This window comes from Diadema setosum, chromosome 15 (genome assembly GCF_964275005.1).
Source record: "Diadema setosum chromosome 15, eeDiaSeto1, whole genome shotgun sequence".
NCBI classification, from domain to species: domain Eukaryota; kingdom Metazoa; phylum Echinodermata; class Echinoidea; order Diadematoida; family Diadematidae; genus Diadema; species Diadema setosum.
The window spans coordinates 15,733,212-15,759,834 of NC_092699.1; the positions used below are offsets into that span (position 1 = coordinate 15,733,212).

The 26,623-nt window shown below is 43.2% G+C and overlaps 2 protein-coding genes across 6 annotated transcripts in view; one reads left to right on the top strand and one right to left on the bottom strand.

The window, feature by feature from the left end:
* The window catches only part of LOC140239287 (uncharacterized), a 115,838-nt gene extending 101,986 nt beyond the window's left edge, over positions 1-13,852 (top strand). The window contains exons 11-14 of the mRNA XM_072319165.1: positions 352-11,407; positions 12,173-12,361; positions 13,040-13,198; positions 13,618-13,852. Coding sequence (XP_072175266.1) covers positions 352-11,407; positions 12,173-12,361; positions 13,040-13,198; positions 13,618-13,749 — 11,536 coding nt within the window. The 3' untranslated portion in view covers positions 13,750-13,852. The remainder of the gene's footprint in view (positions 1-351; positions 11,408-12,172; positions 12,362-13,039; positions 13,199-13,617) is intronic.
* An 8,484-nt stretch (positions 13,853-22,336) lies between these two features.
* LOC140239329 (tumor protein 63-like) overlaps positions 22,337-26,623 on the bottom strand; it is a 44,320-nt gene continuing 40,033 nt past the window's right edge. For all 5 annotated transcript variants that reach the window (XM_072319200.1, XM_072319201.1, XM_072319203.1 and 2 more), the window contains 2 exons: positions 26,364-26,457; positions 22,337-25,719 (listed from right to left, as the gene is read on the bottom strand). In XM_072319200.1, the coding sequence (XP_072175301.1) occupies positions 25,474-25,719; positions 26,364-26,457 (340 nt within the window). In that variant the 3' untranslated portion in view covers positions 22,337-25,473. The remainder of the gene's footprint in view (positions 25,720-26,363; positions 26,458-26,623) is intronic.

Consider the following 26,623-nt stretch of genomic DNA (forward strand, 5'->3'; position numbering starts at 1 on the left):
TACTTAAGCCCGTCTCTGTCTCTCCTTTTCTGCCCTTTTTTCTGTTGACATGAGAAAAATCAGGTAGTGAAGGACTAAAACGTATTTGTACATGTTTTGCCTGCCTCCTGCACCACTCAGTCAAGCAAGTTTTAGCTGTTGTTTGTTTCATTATTGCTGAGATACTCGGGTGAATTTGCATGCCTGATGTAAATATGTATCACTAGAGAATTGTCATCATGTTCAATGTTGAAATTGGCCTGTGGACAAAGCTAATTATTCTCTTCTGTCCCTTTATAGCTAATATATGCATGGTCATAGTAATTTGAGGGATTTTGACACATTCTTCAATTTTCACCTCAACATTTGCAGATACGAGAGGAAGCGGCGAAGTGCAAGTCTAGATTCTCAGGATGACGACAGTCCGTACAGTACGAGGAGTGTCAGCCCACCCATCCGGAGGAGACGAACACCACGAAGCACAATCAATGTCCAGAATAAGGAGGGCTCGTTTACACCTGTCATGCGCAGTCCCAACTCAGAGGATGGTTACCGGGATGACAAATCATGGAAAAGCAAGTATGTGGACAGTGAAGAGAGGAGTTCCTCCTCGGAAAGGACAGAGTCGCAGAGGAAACCAAAGTTAAAATCACGAAAAGCGGACATAGTGCGCGAAGTGGATGACACAACGCCTCCGAGACGGGAGAAAGGCGACTCAGAAAGGAAAGTAGAAAGGACTACAGAAAAGTTACGGCGGACAGAGAAGGTGAAGGAAAAAGTGGAAAAGCGAACGGTAGAGGATGGCAGTGACACGAAGGAGAAGCGGAAGTGCAAGGAGGTGAAAGACAGGACAGGTGAAGTGAAAATTGAAGGTGTGAAAGCCAAAGATATCGGCGCCGATGTGAACAGGACGCTCAGTAACAAAATGGTGAATAGTGAGCCCGGTGAGCAAGCTCGAAAGCGACGAAAGTTAGACTCTGAGCAGTTGCAGTCTGTTGTGATTTCCAATGAGGAGGTAGAAATGCAACGTAAGCTTGAGGCGCGGAAGCAGCGGTTCAGTCATAACAGTCCAATAGACATTACAAAACTTCGAAAGGAGAAAACATTCTCATCAGAGAAGTTGTCGTCCATTGTCGCAAAAGCACCTCGATCCTCAATGAGTAAGCTCAACTTGGACGAGAACACCGCAAGCCACAAAGAAAACATTCCAAAAGTCGAATCTGTACTTGGTTTGAGTTCAGATATAAGGACAGTGATAGACACGCAGAGGTCTGTGAAAGACCGCCTTGGCATGAAGTATGAAGTGTCATCGAATGAAAGGACGTTCAATATGGAGTCATGTGACTCGGGTAGTAGCAGTAACTTGTGGAGTGACAACAAGGAGCCGCCAGAGGGTAATTGCTTCTGGAAGGACAAGGACAAGGACAGTGCCTCCGATGAGGAGATTGTGAATACAAGGATTGTCAAAACTGAAAGAGACGATGTTGTCCCTCGGGTAAAATTAGAGAACCCCAATGAGCCGGGAAAGAAGGCTTACTCCGACAAACCAAAGAAATCACATCGTGACAGAGCTGACAAAGTGTTAGTGAACCGTCACCCATCACATTCCAGTCCCCGAATTCGTTCACAGGAGGTCCGCATACCGCACCTAACAGATGCCGATGAGGGCATTGCCAGCTCCAGCGACCAGGAAACCCTCCCCTCAGATGAGGAAGTGGCTGCACCTGTTCCAAGGATCATGCAGTCAACGCCACCTGCTACCAGTGAACTAGAGACAATAGCATTAGGCAGTGGCCCACTACCCACGCCTCCCGTAGATACATTTGAGAAGCCGCAAATTGACTCCAGCTTGAGCTATCGCAAGCAGATGGAGCAAGCTAGAAAGTCATTCGAGCAGCAGAAGCAGCAGCAGGAGCAACTAAGTACTCAGGATCCACAAGCCTCTTCAGCATCTCAGCTTTCTCCAACTCCTACCCCAACATTGTCATTGCCCCCACTCTCACAGATGGCACCCTCCAGTGCAAATACCAGCAGAGAGTCCTTTGGCTCAGTCTCGGAGCCACCCGACGAGAGGGACAAACTTGGTGATGGTAAGAACACAAATCACGATTCTGAGATCTCAAAATGTAAACCAAAGCCTGAACCAGCCGCAGACAGTGTCATCGTTGAAATGGAGTGGAAGCTTATACGCCTAGCCCCAGTTGAAATTCCTACTGTTCGTCGCAAACAACTAGAAGCTATGTTTCCTGTGACTAGTGAAGATGGCTTCAGCAAGCGTTTGTACAGATCACGACATAGGAGTAGTGAGGAAGATCTTAAGAGTCCAACAGGAAAGGATAAATATGAGTCGAAAGCAGAAGGTAGCATTGATAAGATACCCGAGAACAACTCGGTCGAAAAGACAGAGGAAAAGGAAGAGAAGGATAATCAGGGGGGAGAGGAGATGAGTGAACTTGACAAACGCTTGTCACAGGGAGGATTCCATCAGCTGGACGTGTCCACACCCATCCCAGCTCACAATGACGTTGAGTCTCTACCCATGCTATCACCTTGTCCAACACCAGTGAATCAGTCCATCTCGGTCACAGTCAGTGAAAACCTTTCGCCCACTGCCTCAGCTCCCTTACTCAGTCCTGCTGTCACACCAATCAAGGTAGAAAAACCAAGTCCCTTTCCAGTGGAGGGCTTCCAGTTCGGTCTGAACCGGAAAGATTCTCCCATTTCCAAGGATCTCGGTTTTGGCAAGGAGGTGCCCCTGAGTAAAGAGATAACCTTCACAAGTAAAGACTTGCCACTTCACAAAGAATCTCCCTATGCTAAGGACTTCTCAAGGGACCCTATCTTCGGAAAGGATGGTATAATAGAATCTCAAATGAGTGCTTCAACAAAATTGACAATCGCTGCTGTGACCCCACGACTACCAGAAGGTGTTGAAGTGAGAACAAAGTTACCTCCAGAGTTTAAGGACCATTTCACCTCTCCAGAGCGGGCTCTGGAAGAGCGACTGAAAACGGTCGATGCCATGATGAAAAAGGAAGAGGAAAGACAAAGGACTCAGGTCGCCAAATCTTTGGCAACCCTAGAACGTTTGAAGAAAGAAGAGGAAGGGGCCAGTGAGCTTGGGAAAGATGGTGGGAAGACTGACTGTAAAGACAAGAATGAAATTGGTCGCTTAAATAACTTGAATATGACTTCTCTTGGGACGTGTACTCCTCCAGCTACTCCAACGACCCCTGGGACTCCTGGAGCTCTCGGTGACTTGAAGCCTGGAGATTCCCTAGGAGGCAGCAAGACCAGACTAAGCTACATCTATGGCAGGATCAAGAAGAAAACTAGGAGTCTTGAATCTGATAACCAATCAGGGGAAGACAGACTGAAAAAAGATCTTATGGATTCGGAGGATCCATTCGACCAGTTACGTTCTCGTTTCAAGAGAAGGAGTATCTTTGATCAGGACCTTGCACGTCTCGAAAATAGTGCACATACCTCCGAGCCAGGACAAGAGAAAAAGCATGGCCACCTTGGTGTTCCAATTGTGAGACCCGGAAAAGACCACAATCGCCTTTCTGGGCTACACCAGAATAGCGGCAGACCGAGTCTCTCATATGGGTCCAATCCTAGCGGATACCATAAATTGGGATCAGGAAGAGGATCTCTTCCAGGAGGCCTACGAGATCCAAGAGACCCAAGAGAAAATAGAGGAGATACTTTAACGTCACCCAGTCGTGATGATCCAAACAAGTCAAATCTTACAGAACAGAAATCCATGTCTGAACCAAAGACCAAAGAACCTTCACCCCTTAAGTCTATCCTCAAGAAAGATTCACAAGTTTTACCTGATGCAAGGACCAGCGAAGATGGAAGTCCAAATAAAGATCAGAAAATTGATTCAGACCAAGTGACCAGAACTGACCAGAAGCCTGGAGCTCAGAAACGAAAGAGATCACCCAGTCCTCCCATACTTGAGAAAGCTCAAGAAGCCAAAACTGACAGTGATGGAAAGAATGAAAACAAGTCTATGTCGGGGGCAAGCCAGACATCCAAGAAGCCTAACACTGCAGAGGTACCAGCCCCTCCTCCCCAGAAGGAATACCCAACCAATATGCTCATAATGACACCAAGAGAGTATGGCAAGAAAGACCCTAAAGTTGGAGCCAAAGTCAAACCGGTCAAAGACAAATCTGGTAAAGATGAAAAGAAGCCACTTTCAAAAGCGGGTAGCAAAGATAAGATCATGGAAGAAGAGAAGAAACCATTGATGAAAGTGGGAAGTAAAGATAAAATTGTGGAAGGAAAGCTGAAAGAGAACAAGGAGAAGGACACCAAAGATTCTGGCAAGACTGATGGCAGGGAAATTGTGAGGAAATCCAGTGAAGGGTCTTTGGTAGGAAAATCTTCATCGGAGAAGGGACCTACCAGGCTAGCGACTGATGTAAAGAAAGATCCCAAGAAGGTTGCCAAAAAGGAGAGCAGTACATCTGACAAGACTTTGACCACTGAAAAAGTAGAAATCCCCAAAGATGACGATAAAGCTGCGCCCAAGGTGGCCAAGTGCAAAGAGGCTCCTGGGACTGAGAAAAAGCAAAAAAATGAGGAATTGAAGAAAGATGATGCTACTGTGAGGAAAAAGGTGAAGGAAAAGGATGTTGCTGCAGACAAAATCAAAGGAAAGGAGGGAGAGAAAGAAAAGAAAGATATGAAAGACAAGGTCGTTAAGACAGAAAAAGTTGATGTCAAAGAGAAAGTTATCAAAGCAGAAAAGAGTAGTGAGGATGAAAAGAAGGAGCAGAGTGATAAGAAAGAAGAATTGCCTGACAAATCAACCCTCAAGAAGAAAGATCCCAAAGGCAAGGAGGTACTAAAAGCCAAGGTGAAACCAAAGGAGAAGACGAAAATGGAGAAAAAAGACAAAGATCCTGTTGAAGGAGATAAGATGGAAAAGATTAAAGATCAGGAAGCAGAAGAAAAAGAGGAGAAGGAAAGAGAAAAACGTGAAAAGGACAAAGTGAGAGAGGAGAAGGAGAAGCCAAAGGATGAGAAGAAGGCTAAAGTTCCTGCAAGGGTAACACCCCAGGAGAAACATGTGCAAACCAAGAAAGTCAAGCCATCAGCCTCGTCTTCCAGAGGTGGTGTCGCTGCTCTGCTGTCTGCCCTGTCCAGTGCGGAGGATAGCTCAGATTCCGAGGGTGAGCTACAGTTTGAGCAATTCATCACCCGTCAGACCAAGATGAAAGAATCTGCCAAGCAGCAGCAACAGAAGCCAAAGAAAAAGCCTGAAGTGGAAAAAAGATCATTGATCTACGACTCTTCTGATTCTGACTCCTCTAGCTTTGATGCTGATTTCACAGGACAGACCAGGAAGAGTGCACCAGATGGGCAGCCAAAAAGCAAGACCAATGAAAAGGTTCTGCAAAAGTCAAAGAAAGTCAAAGATAAACTCAATAAGAAATCAAAATTAGTGAAAGTAAAAGAGGAACTGACTGACACAGACGCTGAATCAAAGGTCAGTGCTTCTGATTTAGATGAACCCAAAGTGTCTGCAAAATCCACAATGAAGAAGCATAAAGAGCTTCCAAAAGAGGAGAAAGCTAGTGTGAAGCACAGAGATGTCACCATTAAGAAAGAGAAGGAGGACCTTAAGGAGGGAAAAGCTGACAAGGCCAAGCGTGGGAAAGATGGTAAAAGACATGACAAGTTTGAACCAGACATTGAAATCAAGCAGGAGCCAAAGAGCGAGCCTGAGGCAGAAACAACTCCCCGGAAAAAAGACACACAGAGCAAGACAAAGAAGCAGAGGAAGGAGGAGGAAAAGGAGAGGCTGCGAATAAAGAGAGAAGAGGAAGAGAGACTTAGAGCCCAGAAGGAGGAGGAGGAGCGGCTCAAAGCAGAGGAAGAGGAACGCCTCAGACAGGAAGAGGAAAGAAAGAGGGAGGAAGAAGAGAGGAAGCGTAAGGAGGAAGAGAAACGGAGAAAGGAAGAGGAGAAGGAAAGGAGGAGGGAGGAGGAACGACAGCGGAAAGAGGAGGAAAGGCAACGGAGGGAAGAAGAGAGGAAAAGAAAAGAGGAGGAAAAAAGGAGGAAAGAGGAGGAGAAGAGGCAGAAGGAAGAAGAAAGACGTTTGAAAGAGGAGGAAAAGAGACGGGAGGAGGAGGAGCGAAAGCGGAAAGAAGAAGAGCTGCGTGCTGAAGAAGAGCGGCGTGCAGAAGAGGAGCGGCACGCAGAGGAAGAAAGGCTCCGTATTCAGAAAGAAGAGGAGGAAAGGTTGAGATTGGAGGAAGAGGAGCGGCTGAGGAAGGAGGAGGAAGAAAGACTACGTCTGGAAAAAGAGGAAGAGGAGAGGAGACGCAAGGAAGAGGAGGAGGCAGCAGCTATGATGGCAAAAGCAGAACTTCAAAACCAGCAAATTGTAGAAGAGCCTAAAAAGAAAGACAAACCCAAGAAGGCTAAAAAGGACAAGCACAAATCCAAGAAGAAGGATAAAAAGAACAAAGAGGTCCCAACTGAAGTCATAATTGAGTCATCTGTGGTTGAATCAGAAGTCAAGAAGGAGGAAACTGTTGTGCTGGATGTTGTCATGCCTCCCAGCCAACCGCCCCTCGTTCCTGTATCTGATGATGAGTTGCCTGTTGGTTATTCCACAGAGGTTTCAGGATACTTCCAGAAGCCAACCCTTGAGAACCAAATTGCTGATAAGCATGATGCCACCATTGCCACGACTGACAATGCATTGATTCCCCAACAGATTGAAACAGAAAACTTGACACCAGCTGATGAGGAGGATGACGATGATGGTAAACTTGTCATTGAGGAGGAAAAGAAAGAAGGAGAAGAGAGTGGGAAGAAGAGTGAACATCATCATAAAAAGAAACATAAAGAGAAAAAGCACAAAGATAAGAATAAAGAGAGAGATCCAGAAAAGCAGAAGGAGAGGGCACTTCGGAAGGCAGAGAAAAAGGCTAAGAAACAGAAAAAGAAGGAAAAGCGGGAAAAGGAGCGTGAGAAGAAGGACAAGAAAAAGAAACACAAGGATCAGGAAAGGCCCCCTCTAAAGAGAACTTGCACTGTTGAAACTGAGACCGAGTATGTCTTGGACATTGGAGAACTTGAGAAGGCACAGGAGGGTGGTCCCTATCCTGTGGTGATAGAGAATGTTGCCAATGATACGTCCAGTCTTGGTCCAGGAGCAGGTCTCGACAAACAAGGGCAACAAATCCAGGAAAGGGAGTTCCAGAATGAGCAGCAAATATCATCAATTCCTACTCTTATTGCAAAGTCACCAGAACCACTACAAATTGCTGAGGCAGCAGTGGCAAATTCCACCATTGAAAGCAGTGTGCCAGAAGAATTTGGTTACAATCCTGTACAGCCGAAACCAATCACCAGCAGTCTCCCAAAAGAGCCGAGCATTTTTGGAGACTCATTTGGTGAGCAAGATCAAGTTGTTGCGAAGGCTATAACAGCACTAGAGAAATCTGAGGAATCTACAAATGTCACCTCTGAGAATACCTCTTACAAGTATTCACCAAGTGCCCCGATAGTACACAAGCCCTTTTCACCAGACACGTATGCAGAGCTTGCCGCCAGCCCCCTGTTTCGAAAGACGAAGAAAGAAAAGAAAAGCAAAAGTGGAAGGGGGAAAGATTCAAAGAATGATGCTGTCAATCCTGCTCCAAAAGAGATTCCCAACACTTCTGAAGTTCCTCGCGTGCCACATGCATCTGACGGTTCTGAAGGGCTAGAACAGCTCCCTGTTAAGTCTGAAGTAGAACAGTCTGTCGAGGCACTCATTTCAGCTGAAAACGCCTCTTCTACAGACAAGAACACAGGCCACATGGTCCATCAACACCCTGCTCTTAGCAGTGTCCGCCCTGCTGAGGAGCCTACCTTGCAAGAGAAGGCTGAGACAGAGGAGGCCATCGCCCACTTACTCTTCACAGAAGATCCCATAGCACCAATGGAGATGCCTGTGCAGATTCCAGTGGAGAATACACCTGTTGAGTCTGTCCAACCACCACCTCAGCAGCTTGCAGCCCAGGATAGTACAGAAAGTTCACAGGAACAGATCCCAGATATTGCAGTCATGTCAAAGATATCATCACCAGAAAAGAAACCGGATGCTCAAGTGACAAGCATTGATGCTCGATCCAAAGATGTCAACAAGGAGTCTCGCTTCTTCTCTCAGTCACGTGTTAAAGAAACTAGCCTACCAACACGGACAAGGTCTGGGTCTCTGTCCAAATCTGGGCCAGCTGACCTAAGTGTATTTGACTTTCCTGATGATGAGAAACACGATGAGGCTGAGAAAGAGAAGCAGAAAGCTGCAGCTGATGCTGTAGAGACAAGACAGCAAGAACCCCAAGTCAGTCAGAGTCCGTCAAAGCCAGCGCATCCACTTCCCGGGGGACCAGAGCAAACTTGTATCATGCCTGCACCACCACCACCTCAAGTTCTGGATCACATTGAGCCGAGTTCCATGTACCCTGCAACTCTTCATGATGGTAAGAACAATACTGATGTGTATGACTTCACTCCAAGTCCTGGTTCTGCTGAGATGAAAGTGTCTCCAAGCAAGGTCACAACACCGCCACGGCGCAGGCAAACTCGTGGCAGGGGCGGTGGTCGTGGAAAATCTAGGTCCAACTCACGTGGAGGAGCAATGAAAATAAAGGATGAACTTGCAGCCATTGAATTGCGGGAACAGCAACAAAGGTTAGCACAAGCAGAAGCACTTGCCCAAGCTCAGGCAGCAGCAATGCAGGCTCAGGGACAGGGTGTACGCGTTGATGTCTCTCAAGATGAAACTGTGTCAGCCTTACTGCAGCTTGGTAAACCAGTTGTAACATCAGCTCCTACAGTTCCCCAGCTTAGTCCTGGTGCAGCACTCCACTCTCCGAACGACAAACTTCAAAGCGTACCACAGCCAGATCCATGGTTCACACAGAAGATCAGTGTGCCTCAGACATCTACTACAGCTGTCTCCAGTGTTAGTAGTATGCTCTCTGGACCTCAGCTTACTCACCCTCCTGCAGGTATTCCTGGACCTGGAGCAGCCACTCAAGCTACATCAGCAACACCAGTGAGTGAAACCCCTGGAGCTCTGACACATATGCCCAACATGTCAACAGCAAATGCACAAGGGAACAACCAAGTTTCTGCTGTGCAGCAGCCTACTATAAGCATGCCTGCAAAGATGGCGCCTGGACTTGGTCCAAGTCCGAATCAAGGTCCAGTTCCTGTAAGCATGCCAAGTGTGGGTCCCAGCAATTTAATGCAAACACCGTCTGTGAGCATGCCTACAGTTGTTGCGGCACTGTCAACACCGCCCACTTCGCATGTTGCCATCGTCGATCCAAACATCACCCAAAAGAAGCCGAAGCAGCAGCGCGGTCGGAGATTACGCAAGGACTCTGTGACAGATCAAGGTGCATGGACATCTGGCCCCCACATGCAGCATCAGTGGGGTATTGGACAGCACTTCAACATGCCGCAGGTAGCCCTCCATGGCCCAAAAAAGAGTCAAGCAGCTGCCGCTGTGGAGCAACACTTCCATGAAGCACTATCCAGGCTACCACAAAATGCCAACCAACCGGGCCGTCTATCAGGTCACCAACAGGTACTTGAGCAGGGACTTTCCCAGCCACCTCACTTGCACCATCCTCCCAGTAGCACAGCAGAAGTGCTGGCTAATCAGCATGGAATGAATCAACCGAAGCCAGGCCAGCAGCAGACCTCTGGCAGTTCTGCAGCCATGGAAGCTCCCACTATTGTAAAGCACCTTGTGTCAAATGTCCCTGTGACAAGCACCAATACCGCAACCTCTCTGTCAGTACTACAACATACCACAACTGTAGCAAACATGCCACCAGCAACACTGGCTGCTACACCACATGCCACACACCCAGGAGCATTTCCCCCCAGTATGCACCTTCAGGGACCAGTCAGCCAGGCATCATCAGTCTCCCCTGTTGTTCAGTACTCACGTCCTTCAACCATGACCTCCGCAGCACCACCTACCAGTATACCATCCTCACAGAGTGGCAATATCCAGAATGTAAGAGGTCAGGGCGGTAATCTGCGTGTACCTGTATCAGTGGCAGCGCAGACATTGCCCAATGCTAGTGTCTTGAGGGCTGCTCTGACTGATAACAAGCAAAACGTTAAGAAAGAACAAATGGATGGTGTGAAACCAGGGCAAGGGCAAGGACGTCCTGCGCCAGACAGCAAAGGAATGCATGTGTCTCATCCACAAGGTGTCATTGATCCAAGTCAGCCTCACATTGAGCTGACTTCATTCCCATTGCAGGGACCAGCTCAGATGCTCAAGAAAGCTGAGGATGCTGAAAAGATGGCAGTGGCTGACCAGAGGTCCCAAAAGAATCCTCCCCCAGAGCAGCGCCTACCTCCTATGATCAGAGTGACAGATGGACCAATGACCTACCTCCCTCCTGGAGCTCACTTGCCATCAGGAGCTGCTGTCATGAGGCAACAACCTGTCAGACACCAAGTTCCAGGAATGCCATACAACACAGAAGTCTTTCCAGGTATGCATGCAGCAATGGTGGATCCCAAGTCAGAAGCAGCACGCAGTCTGAGCCAGCCAATGCCTGGCATAGTCCCTGTACCAGGACTGGACATCAGCAAGTCTGGTATTCCAGCAACTATGTTCCCACCAGGCACTTTCAGGGTACCTCAGCCTGGTGTCTTCCAAAGAATGCTCTACCAGCCAGGTATGTCAGAAGCGCTGCCACCATCCGGTGGCTCACCACGCCTTCCAACACCAAGCGCCTCCTCACCTGGAGTGTCGCCGAGGGTGAAGTCACCAGCCATGGCGCATTCCGAGCGTCCACAACCAATTCCAACTCCAGAGAGGAGGGACTCGACACCTGACCACGTTATCATGCCTGGAATTACATCAGGAGTTCCCCCAAGAGCACCAGGCATCTCGTCTGGGTTACCTCCAGGCAGGATGGACCTGCGCACTATGACCCACAGGAACATGCCGCAGATAGTGGTGAGACCCTCAGGCTATGGAGTTGAGGCCCGGTCACAGGGAGCAAAACCAGACGAGGGACCCGGTAAGATTGATCCCAGCCATCAATCGGCAATGATTCTTGGCATGCCACCAGAAGCCATGCCCTATCAGGAATCCCACCTAGCCTCCCCACGACCCATCGGTATGCCCGAGAAGTCGACAACACCGGGGATGGAGCACTACCGGCAGGCGCACCCAGGGCCAGGGCGCAAGGAGGACATGATGAGACCACCAAGTCAAGAGTATCGTCCACCGCCTATGGTGATGCCGCCCATGGGTTGGCCCAGCCAGGCGCCACCTCCTGGTATCTCAGTGCACACGCCTGGTGCCATGCCGGTACAGCTCGGAGGTCATATGCCGGTCAAGGGACCCGACTCTCTGGTGGGTCTTCTTCTGGTGAGTTTTTTGCAGGGTTTTATTTCTTCTTGTAATATCATTCCAAAATGCTGTTCTTGCTTCTTGAGAGATTAATTGCAGTAGGTGTAGATAATTAGATGAGGGCATTGAAAGGAAATTTGGTTAGAGGTTTACACACCTGGATTTTAACTCTCTCTTCAACTTACCATGTAGACACTAGAGTTTTGTTTGAATTAACTCAAGGACACTACAGATTGAAGTTGTTTCTACGTGTAGCAAAGCTGCAAGCTAGTATGTTTTGACAATATTTAGTGAGTGTTTATACAAACAAAATGCCAGATGTGTGTAATTTTCCCATTTCGTGAAAAAAAAAATGAGTTTAGCCCTCAGAATAAGTCTTTTACTGTACAATATGAGGTATTTTTTTTTATCAGCAGAGGGAGACAGCCGTTTAGCGTGTTTGCTGTAGATTATGATGTTTTGTTCAGCGACAGAAGGGGAAAAAAAGAACAACCCCGTATTTTCTGATAAGATTTGTGACACAGAGTAGTCCAAGACAGTTCCAGATCTAGTCTTCCCATATCCATGTCCATACCTTCATTATAATATTTATTTTTACAGAGATGAAGTCATGAATACAGGGGGTATTTTGATGACAAAATCGATATTTGGTAAAATCAGATGGTAATACTGGTACTATCAGCGTAAATGTTAACATAGATAAAGACATCAAACTTTGTTCTTTGATCATTGGGTTAATGGGCTGTTGCTCCTCCCTCTCCCCCCGTGCCTGTCTCCTTTCAGCGTTACCCCGTCATGTGGCAGGGACTCTTGGCTCTGAAGAATGAGATGGCTGCCATCCAGATGCACTACGTGTCGGGGAGCCAGAGCGTGGCGCGCAACTCCCTCATGATGGCCATCCCGCCGCTGCGAGTCGCCCAGAGGATGCGTCTGGAACAGTCGCAGCTGGAAGGAGTGGGCAGCCGGATGCAGGTAAGATCTCAGCCTGTGTCAGGTGCACAGAATTGGTTTGCTGGGGTATGTGGGGACATACGCCTTTCTGCTGTGCTCTGAAATTATTTTGTTTTAAAAAAAATGCTCATACGATCTCTCTCTCAATCTATTTCTCTATTTATTTCTCTCAGTTGGAAAAAAAAAACCCATAAACAAGAAGGTTGCATCTTTCATTTTGAGGAGAGCTTGTATTCTTGTTTTTTAATTTTTACTGTGGAAAATGAGCAACAAAGATTTGCCAAACAGCAGCCATACTAGTCATGCCAGCATTGCTTGTATTATCGATTTTATGGATGATGTACTGTAAAAGTGGAAATTTTCACGGTGTTGAAATTTTCGCGCATTTCGCGCAACCAGAAACTAGCGCGAAAATAAAAACACGCGAATATTTTTGCTTGCCATACGTTCTTGTGCGTGATGTCTTGATTCCGCGGAATTAAAAACACGCGAAACTCTTCTGACCCGGCCTGGCGCGAAAAATTAGTCCCGCGAAAATATCCACTTTTACAGTATACAGGAATGTAAAGAAAAAACAAAGATGGTTCATCTGATCTGCTTTGCCACTTAAGAAGTCAGTATGTGTTTTATGTTGTCATTCTTTCCTGATGTCATGATACTTAACTTACTGGTTCCTCGGTCCTTTCTCCTTGTCTCCAGGTTGAGGATGAGTCGGTGGTCCTAGTGGCTCTGCCCTGTGGCCACGACCAGCAGGATGTCATTGCCCAGACCAACACCCTGCGTGTCTCCTTCATCGAGTACCTCCTGAGCAAGCAGGCAGCTGGTATCATCAACGTGGCCCCCCACGGATCAACAAAGGTGAGGAGACACAGAACCCAAACTTTCACATGGATTAAACTGAACCCAGACCCAAAGAGCAATGTGGATTGAGTGAAAGTAACAACATTAGTAGAACATATCAGTAAAAGTTTAAGGAAAATCGGACAATCCATGCAAAAGTTAATGAATTTTTAAAGTTTTGGTGTTGGAACTGCTGGATGAGGAGACTACTAGAGGTTATGATGTATGTGTGGATAACAATATCCCTGTTGAGATGCATATAACACATGAGTATCTTTCACAATGCTCCTTGAACTCCCTTGGTTCAATGTTAGCAGTCCTGAAATGTCAACAAACAGATTGCCAAGAGTAAAGCCCCACACATTTGAAGACATGTGCTTTGCTGTGTTTGGGACATCCCTCTTCATGTTTTATTTTTTCCCCGTTTTCTCCTGCAGGCTGCGTTCGTCCTGCACATCTTTCCTCCGTGCGAGTTCACTGAGGCCCACCTCTCTCGCCTCTCTCCCGACCTCCTGGAGAGTGTCCAAGAGATCGCCCACCTTATGATCGTCATAGCGACTGCATCGTGAGGTCAGATGCGCGTGCATGCCGCCGCAACCCACCTGGCACCAGCGGCACATGGATGGGCCCCCTTGCGCGTGGTGACTGATGTGTCGTGATGAGCGGCATGGCTACCCCAACCTCGTGATGGCATTTAGTAGTCGATGGGACGCCTCGAGTAACACCAGCAGCGCACATCATCAGAGCGCGAAGACCTGTTGGAGGCGCTGACCGTCCTCTGTCAAGTTTTTGAATGTCTCCGTCTAACAAGCTGTGTCAGTTTACAAGCTTGACTATCACTTGGAATCGAGTGAAACTACGAGCACTTGTGCAAAACGTCGCCATGTCCTTGGATCGTCACATTTCCTTGAATGTGTCTGCTATAGAGGGCCCGGCTTCGGCCCGCCTTCAATCGGACAAGACAAAAAGAATTGGCTGTGACTGTATCACCAGGAAAAATCCAAAAATAAGACTTTGAACCGTTAAGTGGAGTGAGATTGAGTGAGACATCAGTGGCATCAGCAACACATTTCTGGCTTGCGGTGTTCAAACCATCTACACTGATTAAAATGTGGTTTTGTGGTGTGCTTTTATATTTTTCGTTTGCCGTAAGCTTTTTTGTTTTGTTCACAGCTGTAATGTTGGATGATTCATCATATTATTTTATATATTTTAAGAAAGATTTTTTTTTTTTTTTTTGGGGGGGGGGGGTATGGGAATTTGAATGAGGGACACAAATTTCAGAAACAAGTTTTTCTATCTCCATGGCTCCAAATTAACTCACTACGTGGAATAATAATATGATCATTTTCTCCTTCGCCAGCCGTTCAAGAGAGTAGACATGCAGAACAACCACATAGTGTCTCTGTTATGCCTTGTTAAAATGATAATAATAATAATGCTAAAAGTAGAAGATCACAAACATGTAGCATAAGAATTCTGGGAGCTTACTACTCTCGTTGTGTATGAATAAATGGGAGAATGAGCTGGAAACGCCAGCTGCTAGCCCCCAGAGCTGCTTTTCACCGTGTCTGCTCAGTTCAGCTGTGTGAAGGAGAAAAAAATCCAGTCGGTGCAAGCTCACTGAATCAGGAAAAGCATTTGTGAAATCAGCTGTGAAACTTGGAAGAACTTCATAGCTTTGTCTTTTGCGTGAACCATTTTTAGCAGTTTCCTTTCTTTGTATTTGATTGCATCTTCTCTCATTTGTTTTCCTAGTTATATGTTTGCGTGTGTTGTTGTTTGAAGTGAGCTGTTGTATGATGTGTGCTTTGGTTGTAACACCTGATGGTAGGAATGAAGTTAGCTGGACAAGAACAATGCCATACTCATGAGCCACCCAAAATCAGCCTGGGTTCACATTTCAGAAGGTTGTTAAAGTACCTGATTTGTCTCTTGTTCAGAAAATCATCACTGACTGCAGAAGAGTTGTTTTTTTTTTTCTGTAAACTAACATCATTGAGGACAGCACCACAGAGAAATGACTGTAAAACATGTTTTCCATGAGGCAAAACCCCGTGTTAGCTGGACTACAACTTACAGAGAATGTTCAGTTCTATCGTCCATGTTCCAACATCTTTCTTTGAGGATGGGACTGAGGGAGGTATCTTTGTTGAGGTCTGGTTTTAATATCGGAATGGAAGTGACAGCAGAGGAGGGAAGAAGATTACTCCACCCAATGGATTAAACTTGTCAGCTAACCTTTCCAATTCGAGGGGGAAAAATGACGCTGTTTGTGTGTCCGATGGGATTTTAATGACAAAGGATTTTGTTTCCGAGGCACCGAACCAACAGGTGATTTTTTTTAATTTTTTTTAAAAATATGAATATGCTGTTAAGCTGAGGAGGATTGAAGTTGATCCTTCTGACGTGGTGAAATGTCACAAAATGTGACAAGGAGTTGACTCGTGTACAAATTATGATTACAATTTTTTTGAAGGGGAAAAAAAAAGTGAATCCGTCCAGTGGTAGATATTTTTACTGTTTATTGTAAGACATTGTGTAATTCTCGATGGCACAAGTATCACCGTACACTCGTCATGTGGAATATTGTTGACCAAAATTGAAAGTCGGGTGAGGCAAGAAACCTCGGCTCTCAAATGTTTACACCGAAGCGTACTTTATGATGTGGTGAATTAGCCATGACTCTATTGTTCAATATGCTTGAGTTGGATTTGTTTTTGATGTTTCCTACTTAAAGATAAAGACTTGGTTTTGTATGCACTGTGGATAGTCTGTGGTTACAGTTAGTTTCTGTGATGATGAGAGTCAATATTATGACAGAAATTGCATTTATATGGAAGTCGTCTAAGTTTAACTCAAGTAATTTTCCTCCCCCTATTTCTTTGCTTGTATTTATTTTCATGCTTTTTCATGCTCAACAGAACGTGTTAGAGAGTCATGCCTCAATTCACAGGTTTAAGTCATACTCTGGCAAAAAAATCTAGACTAGTAGACTCGTAGAAGAAGTAGTCTTGGTGTTTGGTGTTTTTTGTTACTGTGTTTTCATCACAGGGGCTCGGTTTGTTCTCTTTAGGGCGCCGATGAAAGGCTTCCTAGAATTGCTCCTGTTTTGATTTCTCTTTCTCAGGGGGAGGGATGTAATTCTCTATGAGGGATTGTCGGTTGTGATCATTTTTGTTTTCTCGCATTGAAGATGTATAACAGAGTAACTGTGTGTGAACGACGAAGACTTACTACCTTTCAGTGAACGACAAAGGGGCAACCGAGCCCATCAGAGTAGAATTACTAGAAAGCCGCACAACGGACCCTACTTTCTTGTTTGTGCACGGCATGCTTTGCTGGATTGGTTTTCGTCATGTGAAGGTTACATGGTCACGTGGCATTTTCACTTGGCGTATTATTAAATGGTGACCTGGGAGTGTACCCATCAGTCAAAACGGGAATGCATGAGAGAGATATACAGAGACAAGTGTGAGGCGGTGATCTTGGTCTAAGATCCGATGAGCGCACGCTGTGTCACAATCCAGCGTTAAACGGCTGTTTGTCTCTTTTAATCAGTCTGTCTTCACATCTCCTGGTGAGACAGAGTTTATTAGTTGTGAATGGGTATGTCAATTCAAGAGTTAGAAATGGTTTTTAAAGAAAAAAAATGTATTTTTGTTACAAAAAGATTTTTAAAAAAGCAACTCATTGTTGAAGAAAAAAAAAATTAGAAAAGAAATTAGGGCTCGATTATTTCAAGCCAACTTTGGTTTAAAAAAATGTGTTTTACTTTTTTTTTTTGTTTGTTGTGTAAATAAAGATAGTGAAAACCTTCACCTTTAAAGCAGCAATGCTGTGCTCGTCCTAGTTGGCTGCTGGAAGTGTGTATATGGGAGATTATTGTGAGAGTGGCAACGTACGACCAACATCTTGTAGTATCTGTTCTGAATCTTGTACATATCACCCGAGTTCAGATGTTTGTGTCCAAGCTACTATAGAGGGTTGAAAACGCCAGCGAGATCCATTTAGGAAGCATCTATGAGATCATCACTGTTTGGGAGTGGAATTAGTTTTTAAACAGAGAGTGACACAGACCCCGTGCTGGGTAGATTCATGCTCAAGGTGTATTTCGGTGAGCCGAGAGCGTCTAGAATCACCGCAATGTTGTACAAAAAAAGAAAAACAAAAAGATAGTTGATTTATTGATTATTGTAATTATCTTGTTAAATATGTGTACAAAGATTCTATGTACAATAAAAAGGTGTATATATTTACTTCTCTCTCCTACGCAACTTTCTATTTTCCGAGCAGAGAAAAAAAAAAGAATCCCTAGATATTGTGATGTAAATTTGTTTTTCTTCTTTTTTTTTTTGATATCAAGAGGGAAATTAAACTGGAGAGATTGTGCCCATGTAAAAAAAAACAACCGAAGATGTATCTGTGTCGATTTGTTTCTTTTGTACAATACTGCATACGCCATATATCTAGCCAGTCAGAATGTTTTCGTAAAACACAATTTCTGACCATTTCGCGAGGAGTTAAAGTTGCAATCATGAAGGACAGCAGTCCGGTGGGAAATGAATGTGCATGCACGTCACATTTATGTCTGGATCAGAGTTAATATTTTTGTGTGTTGTTGAATTCGCCAACGGCACCCGACTCGCATAATTCGCAAGATAAAATCCTGCGAAATATATGGCGTATACAGTAGTCTTCAGTGGTGTGAGTGAACATGTGTGATGATGACTTATTTCCAGTTTGAGCAGCTTGGTTCTGATGATGGATGTGTTCCAGCGAACCATCCATTTTCATCAATTTTGGAAAACAATTTGCATGCAGCCCAGAGTCCTAATCAAGCCATATGCACGCTTCTAAACATCTGTCATATGAAACTAAATTCCTATACTGTATGTCCCCACCCCCCCCCCAAAAAAAAAAAAAAAAATTACAACGGGACCATCCGCAATGATAACTTTGAATATAGTGAATCAATCCAAATACAATTTCAGGGTATTAAAATATAACTTATTACCCACATCTTACAGAAAACCCCATCCGATTTGCTTTGCTTCAGTGGTCGAAGAGAAATGAGGATCTTGGTAGAGCATGTCAGGAATCCCTTCCCTCCAAGTTTTGTCCATTGTGTTCACAGTTCCAAGAGCATCCAGGTGCTGAACTTGGAAGAAACAGGCCCATGACATGCTTTACAACAATCCCCATTTCTCTGTGACCACTGAACAGAATTGAATGGGGTTTTCTGCAAAATGATGGTAAGAAGTTATAGTTTCATTCCCTGAAATAGCACTTAGATTGTTCAATCATTTGAAAGTTATCAATGCAAAAATTTTTTGGGTACATACTGTATACAATCATGAATGCGTCCACTTGTATATCAGCCAAGAGATGGCAAAGCGATGTATCTCATGCAACATATTTTCTAGTAAATTGAGTTTGAAGTTGCTCAAAGGGGAGGGCTCTTTTTCTGTTTTTGTTTGATACTCCATATCTTGCCCTGAAAGGGCCAACAGAATCAAAAATATATTGAATGCGTATTGATTTCACTAGACAACTATTTTAAAGAATAATTTGCTTCATCCAAAACATATCTTGTAAGTCTTGTGAATGGCACGGGTACATGTAACAATCATTCTGCGTGTTGTTCTGCGGTTCACATGCATATCAATTTCACGAATCTTGGCTCTAGCGAAATTTGCAAAATTAAAATGCACATGAACATTCCTCGTTTTACAGTATTTCATTCTTTTGCCATCTCCAGTGCTATTTGACTAGGTCAATTTTCATGAATTTTTTACATAATCATGTTTTTTTTTTTTGCTATCTCAAGTCCAATTTGTACCAGTGATATGGCGGATTGTTTGTACACTGCACTTGTAACATCTTAAAACGTCAACCAAAGCTCTCTATCAACTTTTAGCACCTCAGTTTCTTAATAATTTATATTTACACAAATTGTAAGGGCTTTCTGTGGGAAATTATGGATATAGATCAGGTTTATGTGGAAAATTCCTACCCGTTTGTAAGTCAAATCAAGCTGAGTACCTGATTTAAGCGGCACAAATTCTACCTGATTGAGTGCAGAAAATTGTACCAGGTACATCGTGCTAGATGTCAACAAAAAAAAAAACCCAAAACAACAATAACAAACAATTTCCACTTTCAACCCTGAATAATTTAAAATGAATATTGTATATATCAGATAACACAATCATTGAAATGAGTAATAGCTGAATAGTGTATAATTTAATTGGAGGTGATTTGAATATGAAAGCATGAATTTGTTTCATTAATTCCATGATTACTTTAAAGTTAAGTTTCAGATTTTTTGGTCAAATGTGAGCCCTCTGTACAAAATTGAACTTTACACAAGAACCAATGATGTGTATGTGAGTGTGTGCTTACAATGACCCTGAACAATGGACATGAATGCCACGAATACTGTAAAACATGATCTATTCGCGGCATGAAATTTTCCTATGGCCTTTTATGTGGCATGAAAATACTGTAAAACATGATATATTCTCGGCATGAAATTTTCGCAAATTGGAGCCGACCGCCTTTTACGTGGCATGAAATTTTCGCGACTTGCTACCAGCGTTCAATGCATATAGTGTAGACAAAAACTTCTGTTTGCATTTTAATTTCGTGAATCTTGGCGCTCATGTCATTCGCGAAATTAAAATGTACGCAAACATTCCTCGTTTTACAGTACATGATACCACTTTTCTTTAGAGCTCCGCTGACTAGGCTTCTGGTCTCTTGCTGCAAGGCACATGAATACTTTGTAAATAATTCATGATGGATTGCCCTGGGCACTGCTAGTCTGAATTCATGGTAACGTGGTAAAATGCATGCACATGAAGAAAGTAAGTGCATATTTTCATGTGTTTGCATGCATTACATTTCAGGATGAATAAAACTAGCTGTTATACATGTAGTGGAATTTCTGATGAGTATGTAATAGAGCATTCAAACCCTGGCCATTGTTCAGAACCATTGCCTGGGTGTCAAACACACACTCCCATACACACCAATTGATCCCTATGCAAAGTTAAAGTTTAGTACAGAAGGTTGAAAATAGAGCAAAATCTGAACCCCTAACTTATAAATAAATCTTGAATTTACTGTAACTAATTTATGCTTTCATTTTTAAATTACCTCCAACAAAATTGTACACTATTCAGCTATTGCTCATATCAATATCAGTGTAATCTGATATATAGTTTTGGAACCATTAAGGATCAAAAGTGGGAAATGTGATTGACAATAAAAGATGAAGTGTGCCAAATTTCAAATCAAATTCTTAAAAAAAAATGTGCAATTAGCATATTCTACTATATTTTTGAATTTCAAATTTCATTAAAAAATGTCATTACCCATGATATTGACCACACATTAAATTATTATAAATTGCTCAAATAATGAGAGGAGTTTGAGCCACATTTCACAGGATTTTTATGAAAATTCACCCATTACCATAGTGTGTAGGTACATCTTCAGACACTTAACACTTCACTTCTTTATCATTAGAGAGAGTACATTACACACACATTCTCATAAGATGCTTAAACTGGGGATATGATAGTTTGCTCAAGGTAACCAGGCATATTCCATTATTTGTTTCTGATTTTTCTCCTTCTGGTAAACTGACTGATTAAATATTTGCATACATGTAGGTCCTAATTGCACAGAATGGGCAAGTGAAGTATATACCTCTAAGGTACCCTTAAGGCAAAAGTGTATAGGTACACACACAACAATGAAGGATAATTGTAAGAAATGTCAAATTCCCCATTTGAACAGTGTGAAAATTATCCACCTACTACAGGTCCTAAATATGCAGAATGGGCAGGTAAATTTCATACCTCTAGGGTACCCTTAGGACCTTAAAGGGACAGTAAAGTATTGGTGGAGATGAGGATCAGGCTTTTAACTTTTTGTAAGATATCAAGAAACCACTTATAAAATAGTATAGAGCATGCCATTCTAAGAGGGATTCAAAGTTTATTTTATGAAAATCGGTTTTGAAATAGCTGAAACCTCTAACCCTATTCTAACTGGGGGGGTTCTAACTTTGACCCCCCCTCGACATTTTGCGCCGCGATTCCGCAACGCACAAAGATTTTGCCGCGTCGTTTCATGACTTTTTTCTTTGAAGTCTCCCGCATATTTTGAGACCAAATTTGCAATGTCCGGGTACACTGTTCTGAAGTTACATAATGTTTTGCGTATGCATGTCAACCCAAAAATGGCTCAAATTCATAATATCGTGTGCAAATACAATGCAAATTGTGTTTTTTGGTTAAATTGATATAAATTAGATTATTTCAACTTTTAACCATTGAAATTCATCAATTTTAATGTAGATAAGCTTGAAAAAGTGCCTGCAACAAATTTTGGACAAAAAACAATAGAAAACAAAAGGTCAAAAAAACAACGAAATACATAAGAAATTTAAAAAACAATACAAAACAAAAGAAACTGAGTTTGATTGTGCTATTTTTTTACAAGAATATTGTTCAATGTGTCTTGAGGATCTCTTACACAAAAATTTAGCAATCATTCAGTCGTTTTAATGGAGTTATAGGTGAAAATATTATTTCATGCGTAAATTTGCATAATTAATTTACTAAAAATAGAAAATCAAAAGTTTTCTTTTGTATGACCATGTAAACTTGTAGTTGACATCCGGCTCTATGTTTAGGCAAAATTTTGCGGCGATCGGCGGCCGAGATCTGAAGGGGGGGTCAAATTGACCCCCCCTCAGTAAAAACTTGGTCTCAAATAGCTCAGTTAGAATAGGGTTAAGGAGGTGCTTTCTCATTTGTTTCAAATTCTCTGAACAATACCTTTAAGGAGGTGCTTTCTCATTTGTTTCTCATATGTGTTGTATGTTCAATGTGTACCTGCAATTATCTAAAGAGATAATTGACCTGGTTATGTATAAACATTTTCTTGAATAAAGAAATGACTCAATCAAAAAATACTCTGAACAAACGGGCATATACCCGGAGTGAAATGCATCCCCAGTTGCCTGGAGTACAACACTATTATATCTGCGATTGAAGTCGTTTATGAAAACACACACACAAACAAACCTCGTTGTCCAAGACATCGTCGACATGACAAACAGAAAACACTCACCACTTATTATTCGTCCATGTACAGTTTTAATCATGGTCACTGATTGCTTTCATGTCAGCAATTTTACCAAATAGACAGAGAGTTAAAAAAAAAAAGAGTAAAATACAGCTGTACTGCATATTACACATCAATGATGTCATAATGTATGGTATGTATAAATTTACAAATATACAAAGTCGTTTTCTCCCACACATTCCCAAGACACTGGTTCAAGTCGATATAATAGACATGTCTGTGCACACCAATTATAACATGACACTACTAGGCCACATATCATATTATTGTATTATTTTTCTTGGTTTTCTGTTTGTTTGTTTGCCTTGATGCAGCATAAAGACGCAGGGAAGGGTGAGGCAGAAATACCTTATGACGGTAATTCAACGCTTGGGGAAGATAATTTGCAAACATCATGTTTCCTCCTTTAAAGGTACAGTGAAGTACTGTATACGCCATATATTTAGCGAGTGCACAGTGAAGCACTGTATACACCATATATATTTAGCGAGTCCACAGTGAAGTACTGTATACAGCATATATATCTAGCGAATCTAATTTTTCATGAATTGGGACTTTCCGACGATGAGTGGTTAAATTCATGATCAGAGAGTGAATTAGTGAACGGAGAAATGTATGCATGCACATCGCATTTACGCTGGGATCAGGGTTGATATTTTCACGTGTTCTTAAATCTGCGAATAGCACCCAACTCGTAAACTTCTAAAAAATAAAAACCTCTCGAAGTCTATGGTGTAAAATTTGCGAAAATTCAAACGTCTCGAAATATATGGTGTATACAGTATTCATAACATGAATTTAGGCTGTTGGTGTTGAAGGAGGTTATGGGGTATACAAATTTTTGACGTATTTCCTCCCCTTCCCCTGCCCCCCTTTGGCATTGCATAGGGCACCTTTAGCAGCATGTCTTTTTGTGCATTTCAAAGTAAAACCTCATACAACACACAGAGGAGACAAAAACTATAGCAACATTCCATTCCATGGTCAAGTTAGCATTCACAAACACGGTACAAAAATCAAGACTGCCTGGACAACAGAGATTTCATCAAAATGTTTTCCAGGAATATTGAAGAATATTACACCCGATTATACCATTTGTATTGTCCTTTTTTTTATTCATACATTTTCCTCCCCTTGCTCCTTTAAAACGAAATGTGTATTCTAAACACTGAGGAGAATTGAAGTCAACTGGTACGTGATGTACTCGTAAAACAATGAAATCATGGCATAAAGCATGGAGTCACTACGACTTTGCATGCCTAAATCATTGTTGCAGCATGGTTCATTCTGGAGTTTCGTAGGAATTGAGGCGGTGGAAGGCAGATAGTGCAGCGTGTTTAAAGAGGCAAAGTAGCAAAAGTCCATAGCTGACCTATCGCAGATTTTCCTACTACAATCGGACAACTTTGGTTCATGGAAGGCCAACTGGGCTCCTATTCAGAATGTGCACCCAAATAAATTACTACAAGATTCTTTATAAAAGGCACATTACATGTAAATCACACTAAAGAAATTTATCGTTTCAGGATTGTAGCAGGACAACATGTCAAGTCACTGACAACAACCAGCAAGAATTGTGTTTCTCCAAATTTCCTCTCATATCAAAGAAATTGATGCACCCAGAAAAAGAGAGAGAAAAAAAATCAGTCTGAAATATTCAATGAATTCGATGTGATTCAGACAATCCTACCCTTTTTGTAAAGTCAGCTCTCCTCATGACAAAAACTGATAACAAATGTTCATTATATTAGTAACTTTTCTTGACCAACTATTCAAACTTTCTTCATAATTATTTTGTTTTTTTCAAACCCCGTTATAACAATTTTGATATAACAAGGTGATTTTTTTTTTCTTCTGGTCCCAAGGAGTTGAATCAAGCAAGGGGTCAACGGCATGACTCTTACGTACAACAGTAGTTAAGTTGTCATTACATGGTACATCCACTGCAGTTGCATACCAAATCCAGTGACAATACATCCTCTGAGTAAAAGGCTACTGTCTCGTCGCTTTAGTGAGTACAGATACCAGAATTCTGGCCTCAAACATATATGCCTGTAACTCAGAAAGTACTTCTCTGGCAAAGAGGCAGTGCCTTGCACGTCAAGCCACAATAAAAAAACACAAAGAATGTACATGTTTAACACACACTGTTCCTGCATAAAACAAAGAGAGGAGCTAACAGCAGATCACTGACAAGCATTTACATGTCTCCAATGTCAGCACATGAAATCTGACTGGATGGAAAATCCCTGGGTTTTTTTCGTCGAGTAATCGCTTCTTCCACACTCCTGGTCTACCTGGAGTCAAAGCAATTTACACCTGTCTGGTCGACCTATGACCTCTTATCTATAGGCTCTTGGGGAAAGTGTCTGCAAGAAATTCATGTCTTGCAAAGCAGTCGCACGGCAACTGTTTCCCCTCTTTCTTTACTATGCAGCTTACAGCATCTTTAAGATGACAAAATCCATCTCAACTTGGCCAACATCTCCATAAGAAACACCAGCACACGTTCACATCCAGGGAAAAATCGACCATACACTCCTTTTCCCCCAGTGTCATCTTTGAACCGCTGTTGTAATGGATCCTCTAATCTGCTGTTTCCACTGTGTCTGGCAGTAAAACCACCAACTTTCGTCTCCACACAGCCATAGTACACATGCACACAGACATGAGATCGTACCAATTATCTCGCCAGTCAAGATAATTCTGCACTCATTGAACGCTTCCATCCTCGCCGGTTCTAACCCCGCTTCTCACGTCTTCCTGAAAGTCGCAGGTCTTAATCAGCTCTGAACACTCTGGACGCCTTCCTCCACACGGTGCACAAGAAAATATGTCACAAGTGGGAATCCTCCGACTTCATACACAGCGCATGTATCTTTCCAGAGTCAGGGGAATCACATTGCAGAACTATTCCTGGGTTGAATTAGACTCCTGACGCAGCATCCACTGTCATGCAAACACCTCCCTGTCTCCTCCTCATTATAACTCAGTAGCACTGGAGGTAACGGACAAGAACAGCCGAAAGCATAGAACAGCATCAAGCTGTATTAGTTTGGTGATTTTTGCTTCGCGTATCCCAGGTGAGATTTTTTCAGGCGGGGCTTGTCGTCATCTCGACCACCATCAGCTCACATTCCGGCATCGTCATAGTCCTCTTTCTCCACCTTGAATGAGAGCGTCTGCTTCAGAGTGAAGCGGGTGGCCCGGTAGCACTGGGAGGTGCTGGGGGAGGCGTTGGACTGCACGCTGATGGTGGAGGCGTTGCTGCCTCCCCGCATCATGGCTGGCACGGCTCCCAGTTGCAACTTGGAGCGCAGATCCACCACACTCTGCCAGAGGGTCTCCCTTGCATTGTGGGGGACATTTGCCAGGTCCTGCTCCGGGATGGATGAAAAATTAACAACCGCAAATAACAAATTGAATAGAAATCTTCAGCAATGATTCCACATTTTTCCATATTTCTAGAGGTGAAAGACAGTTACTGTATACAAGAAATGCAGTCACAAGTCAAATAAGTTCTGAGAAAAATACACACATAGAAATATACAGTTTTTTGAAAACTAATACTTCTGCAATGACTAGAATGCTGTAATATCACTGTTAAAGCAGTCTTGAGCCAAATGAGTTCTGAGAAAAATACAGACATAGAAATTTACAGTTTTTTTTTTTTTTAATTAATACTTCTGCAAAGACTACAACGCCGTAATATCACTGTTAACTTGTAAAGCTTTTTGCTCATCATTCTTCCATAATCCCTCTTAACTAGTTAGCAAGCCCACTCAGGTGTAGAAATGTGCCTCACTACAACTGGAAGGCCAAAGTGGCACACTATGGTTTAGGGGGATTAGTGACTAGTTCCACATATATGTGCCATCTGGTAAAGAAAGAACTCCATCGTGCATGTCCACTGGCGTAGAAAGAATAGTGAGGGGTAAGGGGAGCCAGACTTTACTGCAAGAGATTTATCAACAGGGCAATGCCTTGGATGGGGAATTGCCTTGGATAAGGGCTGCCTTACCTCAAGGTTGATCTCATCCAACTGGTGTATGGTATAGACACCCTTGTTCTGAAACACCTCAAGGTACTGCTTCAAGCCAATCTGGGCCAGCCAGCTGTAAGGAAGGAAAAGATGTCAAAGATAAAATTCAGTAAAACAGTGAGGGGCTACACAGCAGAGCATTCATACATAAACACAAACAAACAACAAACATTTCTTCTAGTTACCCACATGAGCATTTGGGCAAAGATCTCGTATTTTAACCCTAAAAGGGCGGGGGT